The sequence below is a fragment of the Dipodomys merriami genome, unplaced genomic scaffold, assembly GCF_024711535.1.
Source record: "Dipodomys merriami isolate MVZ:Mamm:240054 unplaced genomic scaffold, mDipMer1.0.p SCAF_476, whole genome shotgun sequence".
NCBI classification, from domain to species: domain Eukaryota; kingdom Metazoa; phylum Chordata; class Mammalia; order Rodentia; family Heteromyidae; genus Dipodomys; species Dipodomys merriami.
In genome coordinates, this window is record NW_027206042.1 from 429,024 (window position 1) to 450,228 (window position 21,205).

Genomic DNA, 21,205 nt, shown 5'->3' on the forward strand with positions numbered 1-21,205 from the left:
GAAAGCCAGATAAAACAAGTAAGCTAATTGCTTCTGTTAGGTCTGAAAACCGCAAGTTGATCATGTATTTAATGTCCATATTATATGTGAGCTTTACAAAACACATTGTTAGATATGATACCCTGTCACTCTTGTACTTTGGGGAATAAGACAAAAGCAGTCCATAGCTGAAGGTAGTCTTTCTGTGGCAGGTGACATATTCTCAAATGTATTGAATGTATTAAATGTATTGAATTAAAAAAGAGATCTAAGTATATTTTGGTTTTTTATGATCTAAGTATATTTTGGTTTTTATGGCATTAAATAGACCACATTATATTTGCTGTTGTTATTTTGTGTTGTAGTTTAGAACTACCAGCTTCACAAGTTGCCCTAAAATCCTCTTTCCATTTTCCTCACCTTCTCATCTATTCAGTCAACATCAAAAAAAAATTAGAAAAAAGTCTGTCTTTGAATATGAATTTTCCCTAAGAGCTTGATGCTTAGTATTTTATTTATTAAATTACTCATTTTAATAAACATCAATGTTTCACAATGCCCTTAAGTTTTCTTTGACTGCAGGAAGTAGATTGAGGGAAAGCAATAGTATGTTTCTGCTTTGTAGTCTGAAAATATAATGTTGCCTAGCTGTTATTGTATTATAAACATCAACAAGTATAATATTAGCAAATACAAAGAAAAAACTCCAGGATACTTTTCTCCCTGTATGACCCCAAATAGTCTATGTTCCCAAATTTTGAACAATACAATATATTGGGCCATGATGAATAATGTCTGATTCATATAGAAAAACAGAGCATCATGCAGAGCATCTATTCACCAGTTTCCCATATTACATTTTAATACTTGGGTCCACTGTGAACAATTTGCTCTTCTACTACAGAAACATTTCTCCTCTCCTTTAATACACTGTATAAATACTATTAACTATTAGTTGAGCTACTCAATGTCACAGCGTTGACCCTTGCAGATAGATACACAGTGAATATCCTTTGGGTTAGAGAAGGTTTGCTAAATTGACATTTATAAGACAAGCTAAACTAGATTCCTTTTTCCCCTTGTCTTAAGTCTTTCACTTACTCTGGAGGTATTCCTGCAGACTTCCATGTCTCATCAACTCGGTAATAATATAAATTGGATCTTCTAAAGTGCAAACAGCATAAAGCTGGATAAGCTTTGGATGTCTTAGGCTCTTCATTATCTGCGCCTCCCTCAGGAAGTCATTTGGATCCATTGAACCTGAAACAAGAAAAGGAGGAAATCATTTTATGTTATTGACCCATTCCTATTCTTACAGCAGCCTGGTGGGAATCACCAGAGATTGCCTCCTGCCTCTCAGTAATGTAAGAGCATCAGTGTCACAAATCTTCCAAGTTATCAAAGAAGAGAATCAGTTCAACCAGGGCAACCTAATTACCAGATGTGTTGTTGTATCAGGAGGTATGCAGTTTATATGTGATGACCTGTAGGTGAAGAGCACTTGATCTGGGTCCCCTATGAAAAATGAAGAGAACAAGAGAGACTGACAGTCTAATTGATAGAACAAGGTGGACATCTTCAGAACACAAAGAGAAGAGAATCTATTAACATGAACACTGAAGTATGTTGAATGTTTAATTACTCAACTCAGAGCTCTTTGTTTCAGGGAGAAACTGATGGCTGCCCTACCCTTGGGTCCCTGCTTATAGGAATAGCTGGAAGTAACAACTTTAAAAAGTGGCATTCTATCGAATTTATGTCCTTCCTCTTATAGGTACATGGACCACAGGCTAAGCAGAAAACATTCAAGGACATATGCAAAGGGTACAGCTTCTTTTCACCAGCTTTATAGATTTAAAGTGAAATTGATATTTAACATTTTCTCCTTTATTATCTGCTTCCATTATCAAATCCCTAAAAGTTTGACCAAGCAATAAAGGAGATGATATTTCGGGCTATTTTCAGGATCCATCTATAGTTAAATTGTACTTAAAAGGTCCAACTCTGACTCACTGGGACAACATGCCAAGTCATTAACATCCAATAAAATCTAAAAGGAAGGATACCTGGAGTTTACATTTCTTTAGTAATTTTCAAATCTTTTGTGTCTTGTAGAATATGAGGATTCCGAAGCATTATTAGAACTGATGGAATACTGTCATGTCTCACCTTAGTATTCACTAGGGATACTCTATCGTCCATGAATGCTTAGAAGCCATTTCCTCATCATCGTTTCCCATAATGAAGATATTACAACCAATATTTGAACCCAGGCATAAATACACTGTATGAATCCAAGGCAGCATCATGACCTATCTATTAACATGAAGCTAAGAAGAGTTACATGTGATAATCCTTCAAGACTCTCAAAGATCAGCATGCAGGTCCAACAGACTCTGGATTATTAAGAAACCTCAACTCTGCTGCTAGCTCCCTGTGTGATCTTAAGCAAGTGATCCAACCTCTCTGAGCTTCAGTGGTTAATTATCCTGTTCACACTGTAAAGTATTTATCAGGATAATAGCAATACCAGGAACAAGTAGTCAATGATGGCTGATCCTTATTTTTACTATTATACACTTGCATGCTCTTGAGAAATCCAAACAAACCAATTGATAATCGTTTTACACTGATTGAAGAGAAGACAGGACAAGGCCTTAAAATATATTTCCTATTCTTCCATCACATTATTTTTGAACTCCCTCAATTCCAACTCTACCACTGGTTTACTCCACATAATCAAATAGGACAAAATTTAGAGTCATAATAGAAAACTGTAGCTGGAAATAAAGGAGGCTCCTACACCAAAACAAATCACTTAGTTCTTGGTCAAATAGTTGTTAAGCTAGTGGTATGACTAGCCTGTGGTCAAATATGGATACTTTATTATCCAACACTCAAATTTTTAAAAATAATAATCTGATTTATGGAGCTTCCAAGGATAGCACCAATTGCAAGCATCATTCAATTTCTGCATGACAAGGCAACCATTCCCAAGCAGAATATGTGTAAGAGCTGAAATTAGGCTTCTCTGCTGGTAATGTTATTAGAGCACTGCCCAGTGGCCACAATGATTACAGCCCACCAGCTACAGTACAAGGGAGACCCAACCTCAACTCAGCTAGCAGCACAACATTAAATATTAATTTTTGCCTGTCAAAGCTTCTGTGAGAGTTGATTTCAAGCTCATCTTTATTGCGTGGCAGTCAGCTAGGCAATAAATAGCTGCTAAAATTGATAAATGGCCCCAGTGAAGTGAAGACATTTAACCAATCACCAAAACTGTTTGCTGCTATTACACTGTAAATCAATAATAATTATTCCTGTTGCAAAGAAAACAATCATGGCTTTTGCTTAGTATAATAAATGCGATTTTTTGTTGTTCTCTTTTGACCTCCAGAAGGCTGCCTTAGGAAGCAATGTTAGGAAAGATATCTTGCTGCTTGGTTTGTTTGTTTGTTTTTGGTTATTTTGCGGGGGAAAGAATGATTTGGTTAGACAGTTTCATATTTCAACAAGATCAGGATTTAAAAGACTATCTACTTGGTGGTTGAAAAAAGTCTCAGGTGCTGGAGTAGATTGTCTTTAGCTGATGTACTCAGATGACAACTGGTCATATAAAAGTGCCTCAAATTAGTTTACCGGGCGGATAAGAATGCTGGAACCAAACTACTACTGTACTTGTAAATCTGTTCCTCACTGGGTGCATCCATCCAATGCACTTAGAAGCTAACATTTCCTAAGAACTCACTGCATACACTTTATGCACATTAACTCAATGTGTCCTCATAAAACTCTACAGATCAGAAATGATTATAATACCTACTTCCAGGTAAGGAGGTTCAGAAAGGTCAATCAATTGTCCAAATGTTACAGAGAACTGAATCAAGTTTGAACTCAGGTTCATCTTACCCCAGTCTTCATGTTCTTAACTATTATAATCCTAAGAACCCAACATTTTCAATTCCTGCTATTCTGAGCATCTCCTTGCTTTTTCATAATAGACTATGACAAAATGAACTCTTAGTAACCCTCTGAGTTACTTGGTTAGCTCCAAATTACTAAGAAGTTTTTCCCCAAAGAACTTATCATTTGAAAATTTTATAAGAAAGTGTCACTTCCATGGGATGTATGATACTATAGTAGTGATGGATGTGTGTTCAATTTCCAGCATTGCCATTTATTGACTTAATAATAATAACAATAATTATTATATATCTTATTGGTGACTATTATAAACCACAAGTTATGCAAAGCATTTCTACTAATGACCTAATTTAGTTTTCATACAACCTTTCAAGGCTAGCCTTATTGTTATCTCTATTTTTCCAAATGTAGATAAAACTGAGGAAAAGAGTAGTTCAAATTTTTGATCAAGAACAGTTGAGTAGCAAGCCATAGCAAAGTTACTCAATCTCTCTAGATTCTTTCAGCCCATCTTTAAAATGGAAAGACTAATTGATTCTCTGGCTGGATAATATTGATCTTACACTATGTTTGCCTTCCAGGGAAGAGGAAATGAAGATGAAAATAAAAATAGTTCCTAGATTTTCAAAATTGAACTTAGTTTTAGATGGACCAAGCAGTGTTTAATACAGTTAATCTGTGGATAGTACCCATGTTCAATCTGTTTTCTTTTTAACATTTTAGTCAATTTTTTATCTAAAGTTAGGAACAAAGGGGAAGAAGAACATTAAAAGATTGAATCCTAACTTTAAAGAAGAAATGCACTGGTAAAAGCTCAGTTGGGCTGTTTTAAGCTTAGCTGATTCAGGGAGCTGGTTTTGTTTCAAGGCTGTCGGTGGGCCAGGGTAGAAAGAATGATGACAGCATTGGATCACTGATCACCCTGGCTGTCCTCTTAGACACTTATCGTAGCAAGTTGTGCTCATAACAATCAGCATATGCCATTTCAACTTTGATATTCTCCTACCTGGTTTTAACGTTTTGACGGCAACTGGAGTGGTATTGTTCCACAGGCCTTCCCACACTTCTCCGAACTGGCCGGATCCCAGTCGCTTCAGGAGCTGTACAGAATTGCGGTCTATCTCCCACTGGTCTGCCGTTTTATAGGACAAATCAAAAGGAGTTGGGACCTGTATCTGTTTCCCAGAATAAGGAAAATACGGTAGACGTGATGCTTTTTGTGGAAAATAATCATCTGGGTACATTTTAAGAGAAAAATGGTCGCTTTGAAAAGAACAATAAAATAAATGACATTCTAATTACTTTAAAGTGGAAAACCATTGTGGGAGGCTGCACTCCTAACTCTTTTCACTGATCCTGTCCCCAAGCCTACAGCCCCAAGTCTGTCTATCTCATCCATCAGCACCCATCAGGTTCACACAGCATGACACAGCCTGACACAGGTCTCTGCCAATTTGCCTACTAAACCCTCCCATGTCAAAACTTATTCAGCATTCCAACTCACTTGCAGGTCCTCCCCACACCCGGCAGTTAAATCATTGATTTTTAGGTATCATATTTTGCAGAATAAAATTATATTGTTTCAAAATTACTATTTACTTGTTCACTCTCTTCTTTACTCTTTTAGTTAATTTTTTTTTTGGTGGGTCATGGGGCTTGAACTCAGCTTGGGTGCTGTCCCTGTGCTCTTCAGCTCAAGGCTAGCCCTCTACCTCTTGAGCCACAGCTCCACTTCTGGTTTTCTAGTGGTTTATTGGAGATAAGAGTCTCACAAACTTTTCTGCCTGGGCTGGCTTTGAACTGTGATCCTCAGATCTCAGCCTCCTAAATAGTTAGGATTACAGGCGTGAGCCATCGGTGCCCGGCTTCTTTTAGTTAATTTTTAAAAGTTCTAATCATCAGCTGGGGATCATTCAATAAACAAAACTGGCACACAGCTCTGCCTTCCTAAAGTTCAGTCAAGTTTAGCATGCACTGTACTGTCTCTTTTGAAACTGACATTGTGTAACAAATACTCCACTATCTCAAAGGAAAGAGAATTCAAAGACAATCCAACATAGCTTGAGAGCATTTCACCTTTAAGCATGGTCTACCCAGCCTGACACACAGGCCATCACTTTGATTGCTGTAGTAGTTTACAAATTCATTCAGTGTGGAGAAAGTTTGTCTTCGGGTAAGGAAAAAGCCCCCTTCATCCAGTCTTCTGATTCTGTAGTGTTTCACAACTCCTTCATCTAAAACTGAAACCCAAAGTAAGTCTGGTTAGTAAGCTTCTTGTCATAACCAAGCATCATGCAGTCATTTCATTCAATGTATACTCTTTAAATACTGAGCAATGTAATCATATGAGGGAGAACAATGAAAGGGGTGACATTGATCAAGATACATTGTCCTCATGGCCTGACTCTGGGATTGAAAGCACTCTATGCAACTATATCATGAAAATAATTTTAGGAAAAACACACACATTTCTTTGTATTGTGATGGTTTTTCTATGTAGAATTAAATTGACACAAAATACTCTATTTTTCAAGTTCTTAGAAAATGCTCAAGCAAATTTATAATGGATACACTTAACAGTAGAAAAAGACTGATCCAACTACTTAATTTTCTTTGAAAAAAAAAAGGATTAACAAAAGAAGAAAAAAGAACTGGGGATCACACTGAAGGAAACAGAAGGTAAAAATGAAGGAGTGTGCTTGGCACTGAAATCATCCCATGCTTCGAAGCCATATAATATGTATATAATACTTCACTAAAACAAGCTATAGAAATGGACTCTGGTGATCTAACTTTACCAGTTTCAGAAATCATAGTGTCCAAAAGGCAACATCATAAAGGTATTAAGAAACAGTTCAACTCTTTCCAGTAACGCTACCCTTGGAATTTGATGATGCTGAGCCTGAAATAAAATGTATCCTTAGTGCTACCTTACCATATTATAAGGAATTCCACAGGTTTCTCATTACACTGTCCCTCAATTCAAGAAGATAACAACATATCCCAGCACAGTTCAATAAAAGACTTTCCACAGGGTCTACATGATGTGGTGTGCATGTACAACTTCTCTGATTAGTCCTAGGATAAATTTGACTTACTGTGTATATGTTGTTACATCTGCCTGCCACCAACCACTGTCTCTTCCATTGTTAACAGCATTCCAATTTTCTCAGAGAATCTTTGCTCCTGTAAGAGCTTGTGTTGTAGAGAGACCTCATCCCTGCCCTGAGCTAAGGAAGGTCCATGAACACTTCTAGGACTCATGTTAGGGAGCTCCAGAAAGACAAAAATAATGTTGCTGTTGCTGGTCTCATTGCTTTGTGTTTCTACTGAAGACTTTGGAGTTATCAGGAAAATTCTTTCCTACAGCAGAGAGGCAAGCTTACCAGAAGCAAAACATCTTGATAAAAAAAAAAGTAGTCTTCATTTGGAAAGCAAAACTTAGCCTCTAGAGTTGGCAACCTGTCTTTTCAGCAACAAGGGTTGGGTACTTTTTGTTTAAATTAGTTTAAATCAGATGTCCTGCACAAGCCTTCAAAATATTGACTGACACAATTCATGCTTACTGATCAACGTATTGGCCAGCATGGATCACAAATACAGCTATCCTGAGGTCCCTCAAAAACAGCTAAGCTAAATCAATGTTCTCATGAAAAGAGAGAAAACAGAGTCAAATATTTCTCACTTCGAACTCAGTAGTATACCCAAATATGCCAGTGGCTAGACAAGATTTTCTATAAAACCAATCAGCACACACCAGCCTAGCTAGAGTGAAAAATTAAGAGGATACCAAGTGTTGACAAGGAAGTGGAATGATTTCTCATACATAGTTGATAGAGGTGTTATTCTTATAATTACTTCATAAAATTGTTTATTGTATACTAAAAATTAACATTGTCATACTTATAGTAATCCATTCCTAAACATGACATCAGTAAAAATGCATTGCATAGTCACTCAAGTGTATGTGTATGAGTCATTCTAGTGGCAATATTTTTAAAACCTATGTCTGGAAACAATCCAAATGCCTACCAGCTGATGTAATAGAGTTAATTAATAAATAGTTGCATATTTGTCTGGCAGAATGCAATATAGATTTGTAATTAAACATCTATAACAACACCTAAAGTGAATCCATACACGTATGGCTTCAGTGTGAAACTGTTTTAAAACAAGCACAACCATTGACATATGAAGTCAGTGAGAAAGGGTTTCAGTAGTATTTTATGTTATGACTGAGTATGGGTTACATGGATGTGTTTAGTCTGTGAATATTCATTAAACATTTGTGAATTGTACAGCTTTCTAACATGTCTCATGCACTGAAAGAATACTAAAAATATGATTATCTGCTCTTGTTTGTGTTCAAACCCCCAAGCTGCTATGTAGTGGAACCAAAAGTTACAGCAAATACTACCTGATTTCTACCTTGGATATAAAAAAATTCTCAGTATTTATAGAACAACATCTTTAAGGAAATAAATTTTCTCATAGGTGATGAGAATCCTGGTTACAAAATGCCTTCCTAAATCACTGCCAGAGTTCACTTGTGATATAGTGATATTTATAGGGTGTCATAAAAATATAGGAAATATTAAAAGTAAAAAGTAGAGAATTACAATGCTAACTTTGATGGTATCTTTCCCTTACCAACATAAGTAAAAAAAAAAAAAAAGAAAATGATGCAACCAATATAGCAGATCAGCACCACTAATAAGTAATCACATGCTTTTCATTATTTCTAGTAATATTGAATTTGTACTTAAAGCAGATTACACTCCATCATCCTTAGCTAAAAGTGCCACATAAGTTTTTCTGCTCACTTTTAGAGATCAGACAATCATAGTTCACTTAAAATTACAGACTCCAAATTCAAACTAAGAATGCTCAGTCCAAGAGATTAACCAAAACACTCCATTCCTTGATAAAAGGTCCTATTTCTGCCTATCCAAAACCCAGGCCTGCTTCAGACTGAAAAAGGCAGTAGTATTTTTTTAACGTGGGTGGTTTCCTCTTTATTTCTCTGCCTAGAGCTGCTTTCTCCCCTTCCCCTGCCTGCTGAGATTCAAGGGTAGGAGCAGTGGAAGGAGAGTGTGAAGGATGAGTTGGCTCACTTAAATGGCATCAAGGCTGGTGGGCTTCACACTTTGAGCCTGCGCAGGGCTTCCCCTCTGACTGCTGTCTTGGACTCTCATGATCACCTTTTGAAGCGTCCCCTTCCCGCCAGCAGCTCCACTGCAGCTCCCAAGAGACAGGAGTTTCCCAGGCTGCCTGCACCCAGAGCCTCTCAGCTTCTTTTATTGTCAGTCCACCTAGCACACACTCCCCGCATCCTTTGACAGAAGCTCACTTGGATAGAAGAACCCCAAACTCCTCCAGACTATCCATCCACAGATCTCTGGCATATTTGTTCTGGAAGGAGGCCCCCCCCCTTTATAGTCCGGTTCTTGTCTTCTCCATTAGTTATTGGGAAGAGAGGCTTGTGCCACAAGGCACGGCTAATGCTCTCCCACAGGTTATCTTAATCTTCTCAGGCTGTATTGGGCACCTGTTCTTCTCTCAATTCCCAACTGCAGAGAGCAGAGAGGAAGCTCCCAGATCGGCTTCCCTCGAGCCCCTCCTCATAAGATTGAGGTCAAAGAGTGAGGATGCGCAGTTGTGGTTAGTGCTTTCTCCACAAGCAAAATGCCCTTAGCAAATTCTTCCTCCCTTTCACTTCTTGTGTACTTTCAAAATCACTAACAAGAAGAGGGATCCACAAGCAGCAATACCTGTCTTGGACCAGTTTCTTTGTAAACTTTATGAGAATCTGGCTTTGGAATTCTATTTCTTTTTTTTTTTTTTTGAAGAAATCAGTTTATTCTAATTAACTCAAAATCACATCAGAACAATGAAGACCACACAAACACCTCTCAGCCCCAACTCTATACCATCTCAGTGAAGTTGTATTAAGATCACAATACCCTCTTCCATGGCCACTCTGAGGCAACCATGCAATTAACAACAAGAAGTTAACTTATAGTTTTATACTCTATAGTGTCACTACCAATTACATTTCCATGTTAAATTAACTTGGTCGTCAGAGGTGATTTTCCATTTCTTCAACTTGCACTTCATGGTTAAACTAGTCCATTTGCAATTCTGCACTGCTTCAGCACCTCACAGAGCTTAGAATCATCCAGGTTCTGGGCACACTCCAAAAACTGCTTTCTTTCATAGGAGAATGGGCCACTAAGCTGCTGCTGCTGCTGCTGCTGCTGCTGCTGCTGCGCCAGCTGAGTTCCCCGGGGCTCCTGATAAGTGATGCCCGGCCTGGCAGGCTCAGCATTACCAGCTCCACTGAAGCCGCCAGTGATGGCATGGCCCAGTGCGTGCCCAACAGCAGAGTCCACAGCTACACCAGCGGCTGTGGATGCCATCTGGGCCATCAGCCCAGGCTGCCAGGGAGATGGGAATCATTTTATTTTAGAGCATCAGTCAAAAATGCCATGTAAGTAGTCTAGGATAGCCATATTTATTGATCTAATCACTATACTATGTGCTATTTTACATTATCTTATGGTATCTTCATTCAAGTTACATAAGGTAGATATTACTAGGCACATTTTACTAATCACAAAGTTGGAGGTGACAGAGCCAGAATTCAAACCTAGGGCCTTATGACTCTAAGATTCTTCATAACCAGTGGGTTTCCAGTAAAGTTTGAGTTGTTAAAGATGTGTCCACTTTAGTTGGGCACTGGTGGCTCACACCTGTAATCCTAGCTGCTCAGGAGGCTGAGATCTGAGGATCATGGTTCAAAGCCAGTCCAGGGAAGGAAAGCCTTTGAGATTCTTATCTTCAATAAATCACCAGAAAACCAGAAGTGGCACTCAAGTGGTAGAGTGCTCACCTTGAGCTGAAGAGCTCAGGGACAGTGCCCAGACCCAGAATTCAAGCCTCAAAACTGAAAAAATAAAATAAAATAAAAAAGATATGTCTACTGCATGACCATAAAATGACATAATTTGCATATAAAAGCCTTTACTTTCATCTTTTTTAATTAAAAGCCCCTCCATAAAGAATACTGTTTCTTAAGTTAAAATCTTTTATGACCAATGAATCCTTGTACTCTCATCTGTCAAGTTACCAGTTCCATTGACTACAACTCTTGGAGAAAGAATAATTGCCCTATATTCTCAACATCTAATAGAAATTTGATTCAGGTATAGAGCTTAGCCCATAATAAACTCCAGTGTATGGATTAAAAGGCCAACAAAAAATCTGAACAGCTATAAATAATATCACATCTGTCACAATTCATTTATTTACAGTGTAATGAAAATACTAAAAGTAGAAACACAGCAAAATATAAAATATACCTGAAATTTATACAAATTATTGGCCTGAAAGTCTAAGCTTTGCTAGTTATCAAAAAGAACAGTATAAAGTATAGCTAAAGTATCCAGCAAGCCAATAGGTCTATAATTGGGAGTGAGGAAAGGCTATTTTTAATTCTGCTTTTTAAAACAAGGTAAGACATCTTTTAGTTGGAAATTGAAGTAAGCTACAATAAACACAAATTGACCAATTTCATTTTAATGGACTACAAAAGATCTAATGGCTTTCAAGCTAGAGATTAAAGTTAATAGATGACTGAAGAGCTAAAGTATACCTTATTTTCTTAATAAGAGATGCAAATCACAGCAATTGAAATCACTTTGGCTATTGCTATTGGTCATAAAGAAAATACAAACAAATGTTTGCCAGATCTTTATAACTACAAATTTAAACCCTTAACTATGGGCTGCCAAGGGTTTCAAGAGTCTTAGAACTAAAGAGAAGGCAACTTGCTATTCCTTTTGTGGTTTGTTGTGACCTTTATTACTAATGAAACCTACTCTAAATCCTGCAGCATATAACTGAATGACAATACCTGTTCACTTTTCTTATACTAGAATACTCTGAGTCCAGACTGGTTAAGCATTTAGTATTTCAGCTGCAGAACTATATATGCTAATTATAGTCATCCATCGACAAAGTCAGTAACATTATGATTGAACCCAGTGACTAGGAATCCAGAGTTTACAATCATTTCTCTCATTATGCTGTTTGACCTAGGAGAAAATATTAAGCTGATTAATCTACCAGAACATGTCTAAGAATTATAATCTATTGCAAAGATGTAGGTACATATATGAGGAATACAATAAAGATCTGTTAAACATTGAAACCGTTCACCTATTTATGAACATTAACTTCTATTTGAACCATACACAACACAAGTCATCCAATCATTTGGCTACCGCCCTAACCAGAATTGGTCATTCTGGGAGCATCCTATGTCATTTAGATGAGATCTGAAACTGCAGTCCTATTTGTCAGACCCCATGCATTCATATGGCTGGAGACAGGAACAGCAGCCCAGCTACTGCTGAACAATAAGGTCTCACTTGACACCATCTTTGACAATAGAAAAGAGCTTGTCACTAAATAAAAGTCTTGTAAGATTTTGTCATATAGGACTTGAATAATTATAAAGTCAAGATATTCCAAAATTAGATAGTTAAAAAAGAGAACTCTCAAAACTAACTTTGGAACATAGCATAAATATAGATTTTGAGGCTGTGTCAGAAAGCCATCAAGATGCCTAGCCAGTGCAGTGAATAATATCAGTATAATAAATGGTTTGGCATTTTATAGATAACCAAATGGTTGATTGAGCAGATTTTCATCTTCCAGCAGGTCTTCTGGCCTCAGCTAAGCATAGCTTTATTCCTACTGACTGATACTAATCTGTTTCCACACTGAGTAAAACAATACGATTTCTTTCACCGAGCAAAGGATTGAAAATCAAGAACTCTCTCCACCCTAATCTTATTCTGCCAGTGATTTGTTCTTTGACCTTAGGCAAGGAATTTCATTTCAGTTTCCTTACCTAGAAAATGAGAATAATGATCTTATCTGTATGCCCTCACAGGGAGATTTTGAGTGTCTTTGTTCACAAAGAATGATAGATATTTCTAAAGTGCAATGTGTGAGTGTCGTATTACAATATCAGTACTATTAAATAGCATTGTCAACAAATCAAAGACAATTCCACCAAAGTAACATTTTCCACAGTAATAGCTACACAACAAGGTGTCTACCAAACATTTAGGGCTACTAATCCTTGATGACAGAACACCTACACATATAAACTCCTATCGATTTGCCTCATTTTTACGAGGTTTATTACAAAGGTAACCTTGATGATTCTCCCTACACCACTGCCTCAAAACCCATACCAACTTAGTTCTACACCAAGTTGAATAAAACATGTCATCTCTCATTAAACATGTTGCATCTCTCATTAAAACAGAATTTAAGACACATGCTTACTTTACACTGAATTTTTCCTGCACAACATATAGAATAGGACTCCAGTATGAGTAATTTTGAAAGGAGATAGTATATCTAACTTCAAATACTGGGCCAGGTATGCCTGTACTTCATCTACTTTGGAAGCAGAAGGAGGAGGATAACAATGCACAGCCAGCTTGAAAAGAAGTGTGAGATTTTATCTTTAAACAAACCAAAACAACAAGAACAACAAAAAGGCTAGGGGTATGGCCCAAGCAATAGAGCAATCACCTAGCAGTAATGAGCCCTGAGTTGAAACTCCATATATGTTTGCATATAGATAGATGGTTCCTATAGAAAGGTTATTGACTTCTAAGGGAAGAAGTCTTCTTGGACCCAAGGAAACAAACACAACTGATTCATTTTATGCATACAACTTAACTCGTCAGTCCAGGAAAGTACCTGGCTTCCATCCAGGTATGGTTAATATACTTTGAACACTGAGTCAGTAAGTTTTGCTGTTAAACTAATAGATTGAGTTAGGTTCAGATTCATTAAGAAAATGTCTATGTTAGTTGACTAAAGAAATAAAAAAGCTAGCCTACTTAAACAGTACAGGGTTGATAGCTCTCATGTCTTGGAAATTTCCAGGAAGTTAACTAGTCTAGGAACAATGTTTGTCAGAGGTATCTTAGTCAGGCAAAACCTAACTATCTCCTCCATGTTATATAGCACCCCCCCATCCATTTCTGGCTCCCCGAATTGAATTCAGTTTAGCTGATCCATAAATTTTCAGAAGAGATTGTCAATTTTATCATTTTCTTGTCTTTCACCTAAGCAGATGAACACTTTTTCATTAATAATACATAATTGTAATATTTCACATCTTGTCTGCTAATTTACTTGAAAAATATTGTCTAGCACAATTTCACACAAAAGTAGTGTTTTCAATACTTGATTCTGCAAAGAACACTTCAGAAAATGACTTGATTTTTTATTCCTCTCAGAACTCCTAACTTCACTAGATGTTATTAAGTACAATAAATCGAAAGAATTTAACATCCTCAGATTGTAATATCTTAGTGACTTGAAGAAAATCTTACACAGGGTTAACATATAATGTGACATGAGAATAGTACTTTCAGTTCTCACAACTGCCTTGAAGGAATTTATTGGAATGTTTAAATGAATTAATTTAATTACATCTATCCCTTGTTTTGGAAAGGTTCAAATGGTTGCATCAATTACAAAATATTGCAAGATAAAATTTAAAATCAGTGGATCTGGGGACTAGGACTGTAACTCAGTGACAGAGCACCTGTAAAATATGCACAAAAACCCAGGTTCAACCTCCAGCTCTTAAAAACTAAGATAAAAACCTAAGGTTCCTTTGAAGGAAATATAACAAAAGGTAAAGGACAGACTGATGACTCTAGAAACATGGCTAAATTATTTTATGTTAGGTATGCATCCAAGTTGGTGAGATGTTAGCAAAAGATTTGGCTCTGCATCTTTCCAACAGCTCATAGTAAGAAGGAAACATTTTCAGTTACCTAGTTCCCTGGATAAAATATCAACAAACTATTAGTCTAACACACACACACACACACACACACACACACACACACACACACACACACACACACAACTATTTCTGGTATTAAAGGGAGAGAAATTTCTAATATAGAGCCTCAAAAAGAAATACATAGAAAAATGGAATAAGGAATATCATCAAAAAAATTCCTAATAATAAATATGCCAGCACATTATACAGGATCAATTCTATGATGATCATTATTATGAACCAATTTCCAATGTGAAATTTAATCAAATAAGAGTTAAATGCATAAGATGTTGACTGTAGCATTTTTACATAATTACCAAATTGTAATAGTAAGTCTGAGAAGTAAGTCTAAATTGTAAAATCTGTGTAATTCTACAGATTATCTAGCAAAAAGAAGTGTATGCATATATATGCATGTATACACATCACATATATACATATATATAATATATTAAGTGAAAAATAGGTGGCTATAAGATTGAGAATGCAATTTCGAAGATGAAGATACATCTGACAACTCACATATCTTGGATTGTTAAAGAACCTAGATCATATTCCTTGTAGAAACCATAACTGCATATGGGCAAATATGATTAATTTTGTCAACATGAGGGCAGATCTCCAACTGACAGATTTTTGAGTATTTTATTTGTGTTCTAAGGCAACTCTTTCAAAGCTACATAGCTTTTAAAATAGAAGAACACACATAATGCCTCTGGGTTTTTTTTTTAGGAAAGCAACATAAAAATTAACCACCTAAAGACAAGCTCAATCAAAATATATTCTACTATGATACTGATACTGTTCGTGTAAAAAAGGCATGAAACTTATTTCTTTTGAATTCAGAGTTTAAAATCACAATTCATTTTTGTTTCCATAAGTCAGCAAGAGGTAATGTATTTCTCTTTTTGCTTTATCTGCCAGAAAAGCCCAGGATAAACCGACTTCTTAACCTAGATACTTATCTCCCATTAGAGACTAAACAAGATCTTGTCTATTGATTTTGTCTTTTTTATGTTTTAGTGTTTTATACTGTGCTTCAGCATTTTAAGCCAACTTAAAATATTTTGTAGATGAGGAAAATCTTACCCCAATTGAATGATAAATATTCAAATGCAGGATATGCCTATTAAATATAAGAACCAAATTCTAAAGAAATGAACCAAACTGCCTGATAGTGGAAGCTGTTTCTCTAGGATTTCTGCTCATGAAAGTTTCGAGATTTTTTCAGAGTCTGTTAATAAAAAGACAAGGAAAAAAGAGAATATGAACTATGCACTACAAGAAAATCTCAAGATGCTTTAGTTTTTTTTTTGTTTTTGTTTTTCCATGATGAAAAAAAAAATGAAGCCCAGTCTTAGATTCCAGCACTGCAAACAATTTAGATTACTCCAGACCACTAAATGCAGTAGTAGCAGATGTAGAAGTAAATAGAGCACCTCTCTTGCTTCTTAATATTTCACTGCATGTCTACTTAGATGACTGCATTCATTCCACAATTATTGCAACTGTTTATTTTCAATCTACTTCTACTGGACTTTGAGCCCTTTGATTGTGGGGACCATATCTTAAGAAAACGTAAGAGCACCCAGTAGGCATTAAATAAATGAATACCCCAGGGATGGATGGATAGATGGATGGATTCAAAGTCATTAAAGGGAAGCTTCTCCTTAAGATTATACAGATAATAGAGACATAGAAAATGCTGCTCATTATAATTACATAAAATAGGAGCATAATTTTGCTTTTTTCTTCTTTTATGCTTTTACCTCCTCTGTATTTTACTTTTCACAAAATTGTTTAAGAAACACCTGCAGGTGGTTATAAGTTGGTTATGTAGAGAAAAGGTATTGAAAGAAAGTCCCTGCCCTGCTGAAACAAAGAGCAATATAAGTTTTCATCTCTGGTGTGCACAGGCTTTTAAGACAACGATTTGGTTCCCATGCCAAAATTTCCCATAGACTAATGCAAAGCACATTTCTAAAATGCATTATAAGTGACTTCATGTTTAATGAAATCCTGATAGTTATAAATCAGCAAATATGCACGTCATTTTAAATATTCAGTTTAAGATTGGAGCTACTATCTTATTAAGTTGTATTATAGTTACTTCATTCAATTTTATTCTATGAACACATATTTCATAGTAATCACCACCTAGAAAATAGATGTGTAAAATCATGACGTAACTTTAAACCCTAGTCAATCCTACCAATTGGCTGTGTTTTCATTTATAGCTCAAGTTCCTAGACGTTTTAAATCATATTTTTGTCAAGTAAAATCAGACATTTCCTCTTGCAAATTAACATACTGATCATGAAAACTGCATGTTGTTTTCTGGCATGCCACAAGAGGGAGCATATGTTTGACTGAACCCCTCAGGTGGCCTTATTACAAGAATGGGAAGCAGAAGCTGGCCAGCTTGGATTTTTAACTAAGGATCCTAGGCCACATTTATAAAATAAAGGGGGAACTGGCTCTCATTTTAATAGACAAAACTCCTTGATTGCCTTTCAATCAAGACTCAGCACCATGGCTTTTCAAAACTCTTTGCCTCTCCATTTCTCAAAACTTTTTTTTCTCTTTTTTTTCTACTGTGAGAACATAAGTTTGTTATCTAAACAAAAAACTAGATACAAGGATCAGTTCTAGAACTATGAAAATGTCATCCATAATGAATTAATCATGAGCACGTGTATAGTACCTACAATGCAATACCTTTGTTAACTATTCAGGCACACTGGTGGCAAAATGTGAGTAAACAATACACAGGTACATATTTTATTTTAAAGAGTTAAAAAATACATCACAGAATCCAGGTAGCTCATGCCTATAATCCTAGCTACTTAGGAAGCTGAGATCTAAGGACCATGGTTCAAAGCCAAGCCAGACAGGAAAGTCCATGAGACTTATATCCAATGTAAGCACCAAAAAAAAGCTGGAAATGAAGCTGTGGCTCAAGTGGTAGAGTGCTAACCTTGAGTACAAAAGCCAAGGTCAGTGACTAAGCTAAGCCCCAGGACTGGCACATACAAAAGAAAGTATATTGCAGAGTTTCCCTATTGTTGATTTGAGGAGAATCATATGATTTTTCAAGGGAAGTTCTTAGTTCCAGACATTATCTGTACAAAAATATTAAGTTGTGCCCACTATTTTCCATAGATTTTCATTAATTATTAGCTAGAGTATTGATTTTTGTTTTGTCTCTCTTGTAATGCTATCCCCTATTAATCTCTTACAGAAAATCATTTGTTCTCTTTTCTGGGTTTCTTAAAGCACTGTGCAGATAACTTGATTATGACACTTAGTCTGATGTAACCTATTTATTTGTTTACCCAATGATTCTTCAAAGTAAACATAAATGAAACTTCTATGATGGATCAGTAAATGAATAAGTTGCTGAATAAAGTAAATGATTAAAAATTAGCTCAGAACAAACCTCCCAATACTTTTAAAAATCATTTTTCTATGCATTACTTTTCATCCCTGTGACAAAGTCCTGGTGATAAAAACAGAAGGTGGAAAGTTTTTATTTTGGCTCAATTTTTCAGAGTATTATCTCATAATCAGCTGGCTCCACTGCTTTCAGGCTTATGGTGAGACAGAACATACTGATGGCAGGGTGTGGTGGAGGAAAGCTGCTCACCTTATGGCAGCCAGAAGCAGAGAGGAAAAGAAGGGCCTGGAGACAAAATGCAACTTTCAAAGTCAGGCCTCCAGCTCCCAACTGCCTAATAGCCCACTCAGCTATCAAGTCAAGGAACTAGTGAAGTTAGTGCCTCTAGGACCTAATCTCCTTCCCAAAGTCCATAATCTGGCAACCAACCCTTTAATACAAGTCACTGGAGCTGAAGAAAAGCACTTCATAGCCAAACCAAATTATATGAAAAGGAGAAGCAAAGGGGAAAATTCAGGAGGATCTTTTTTAAACTATACAACCTCTGTAAGCAAATATTTTATTAAAAAAGGAAAAGGAAATTATCTGCATGCCAGACACTATGTTAAGAAAGTAAAATCAAAACCTTTTTTAAAAAGACAAGAAGTATAAGGCTTAACCATGCAATAGCCGTTGTGAATCTCTCAGGAAGTAAAGTATGATTTAAGGTTATGTGAAAGATCCAAGCTGGAAATGAATTTTGGTAAAACTATCAAAGATTGAAATGGCATAGTAAATAGGGAATTAATGTCATTTGTAAAGCAGAGCTATTGAAGGCTTTTGACTCTTCATGATAAAAGAAAAAAAATGATGACCAAATTCAATGTATAATTCTCCTATTGTACATAATACAAATAAAGGGCTAGAAGTTTGGAAAGATTTGATTATATTTTCACTAATGGATTACATAATTGTATCATAGCACACAGCAGAGTATATATTACTTCAGAGAGTAATCATATCACATACATACTAATAGTAAAATTTTAGGGTTGAAATAGCATGAAATCTGCAAATACACACACACTTATGAATGTTGGAAAGTAAATGTCAGAAACTGTTAAAAGTTTGGTACAATTATATAACTTATCAGTCTTATAAGTAAAGTTAAACCAAAAAAAGTATGCCTTCAAACTTTATCAGAGAGAAAAAAAAGAAAAAAAATCTTTATTGGCTATATAAATTCATGGCGTTTAATGGTGTGAAGGAGAATTTTAAAGCCAACTCAATTTTCATTCTTCTGAAATTACTTTTTACCTGAATCTCATAGAATTCTTTAAAATATATACTTGATATTGAAGTACACTGGAAAAACACCTGAGGGATAGATATTTTTAATATATTTTGCTTGGGAAACTATGCCCTTTCAATCTGAAAATATGTTTTTTTACCTCAGGAATTTTTTCTTCTGCTCCATCATTACTGTTACCTGCATTTAATTATGCTAGTACATTTAAAGAGAACTCTCCACTTTATACACCAGCCTTCCTTACTTTCATCCCTCTTTCTTTCCTCCAGAGCTCCTCAGGCATGTACGATCGCCAGCTGTTTTTCGCATGGGAGACCATTTTGTTCACTGTGATGACTGTTATGCCTTATTTCACAGCATTTTTGTACTTTCTTGTGACCATAGTTTCTAATCAAATGTGTTCAAAATTGTTCTTCTGTTCCTTTTAGTGTATGTATTTTCCTCTCTATCTCCAGGTTATCATGTGTCATCTCATACAATTATTTTTTCCCAAGCAACTTTTTATATTAAAAAACTCTCAATAACCAAGAAGTTTAGATAATTTTGTGCTAAAGATTTTTAATTTATTTTCTTATCGGACTCAGATTTTAATATGCTTTGTCAAGTCAGGGTAGAGGGAATGCAATAGTGATTTTTCTTAGCATTACTACTGAACCCTTTTTTAAACAATATCTTTCTTTAATGACCCTTCGGAAATGGAAGCTTCTGAGCTGGCTCCATCCTCACCTTTATGCCTCAACCCTGGGACCGTTAGATGAAGTCCCTGCCTTAACCTGGAGGTAAAAGAAGGCTACCACTCTCCATTTTTTAAATCCTAGTCACTTATGAAATAAGGCTGGGGACAGGCAAAGGGATCTGGAAGACAGGGCCCAAGTCAGACCAGTCTGAAGATGTTGGAGTGATAAGACCCTTGAGCCAGCATGGTTGAGGGAAGTAATAGGAGACAGATCAACAGACAGACAGACAGACAGACAGACTCCTTAAGGTCCTGCCTGGGTGGTCATGCATACTGACATTCTCTTAATGATGAATTTTCCAGTTACTCTGAGATTCGTGTTTGCTAAACACTCCCTAAAGCCCCTTATCTGGAGCATCCCTGGGATCCCCCTGAGACCACCTGAGAGATGGAAGGACTCTGGGAACACTCAAAGGAAGGAAGCAGAGACCCCCACCCCACCCTGCTGCTCTATAGGACCATGAATCCAGCTGCATCTGGGCCCTACAGGTCCTGCACATCAATGATGAGGATCAATGCTGAAGTTGTTGGTTCTGCAGCTGTCATGGACCCAGACTAGGCCACGGCCATCCTCCATGTGGTGACCTCTGGCTTCTAGGAACTCGGTCTTCTCCTCCATGAACTCACTGTCCACCTCAGAAGGTTGGATTGTAGTTCTAAGGGCAGAGGGCCCCAGGCCAGGCTGTCACCTGGGTTCTGGTTCAAGGTCAGGACATTCAGCAGAACCTGGATCAAGCTGCTAAGACTCAAGGCAGCTTGGTTGGCTTCTAGGGCCAAGTAGGTCACACAGAACCTTTCTGCTGGTCACACCACAGTGGGCGGCAGGAAAGAGAGCAGGTGCTTTCCTGGCTGCACCGAGTTCTCCAGGCTGGGTATACAGTGGTTAGGAGTCCTGTTGGGCCAAAAGAAGTCCAGCATTTGGCTTCTAAGCAGGATTCCAGAGAGGGTGATATGACCAAAGGACCAGTTCATGGCCACAATAAAGTCATCAGG

The 21,205-nt window shown here is 36.7% G+C and overlaps 1 protein-coding gene and 1 pseudogene across 1 annotated transcript in view; both read right to left on the minus strand.

Annotated features, from left to right (window-relative positions):
• The window catches only part of LOC138808754 (tyrosine-protein kinase FRK), an 87,399-nt gene that overhangs the window by 11,854 nt on the left and 54,340 nt on the right, over positions 1 to 21,205 (minus strand). Inside the window, exons 3-5 of the mRNA XM_069994936.1 lie at positions 5,983 to 6,146; positions 4,913 to 5,081; positions 1,081 to 1,239 (exon numbers count right to left, since the gene is read on the minus strand). Of these exons, the coding sequence (XP_069851037.1) occupies positions 1,081 to 1,239; positions 4,913 to 5,081; positions 5,983 to 6,146 (492 nt within the window). The remainder of the gene's footprint in view (positions 1 to 1,080; positions 1,240 to 4,912; positions 5,082 to 5,982; positions 6,147 to 21,205) is intronic.
• LOC138808759 (coiled-coil-helix-coiled-coil-helix domain-containing protein 2 pseudogene) lies at positions 9,949 to 19,795 on the minus strand (annotated as a pseudogene).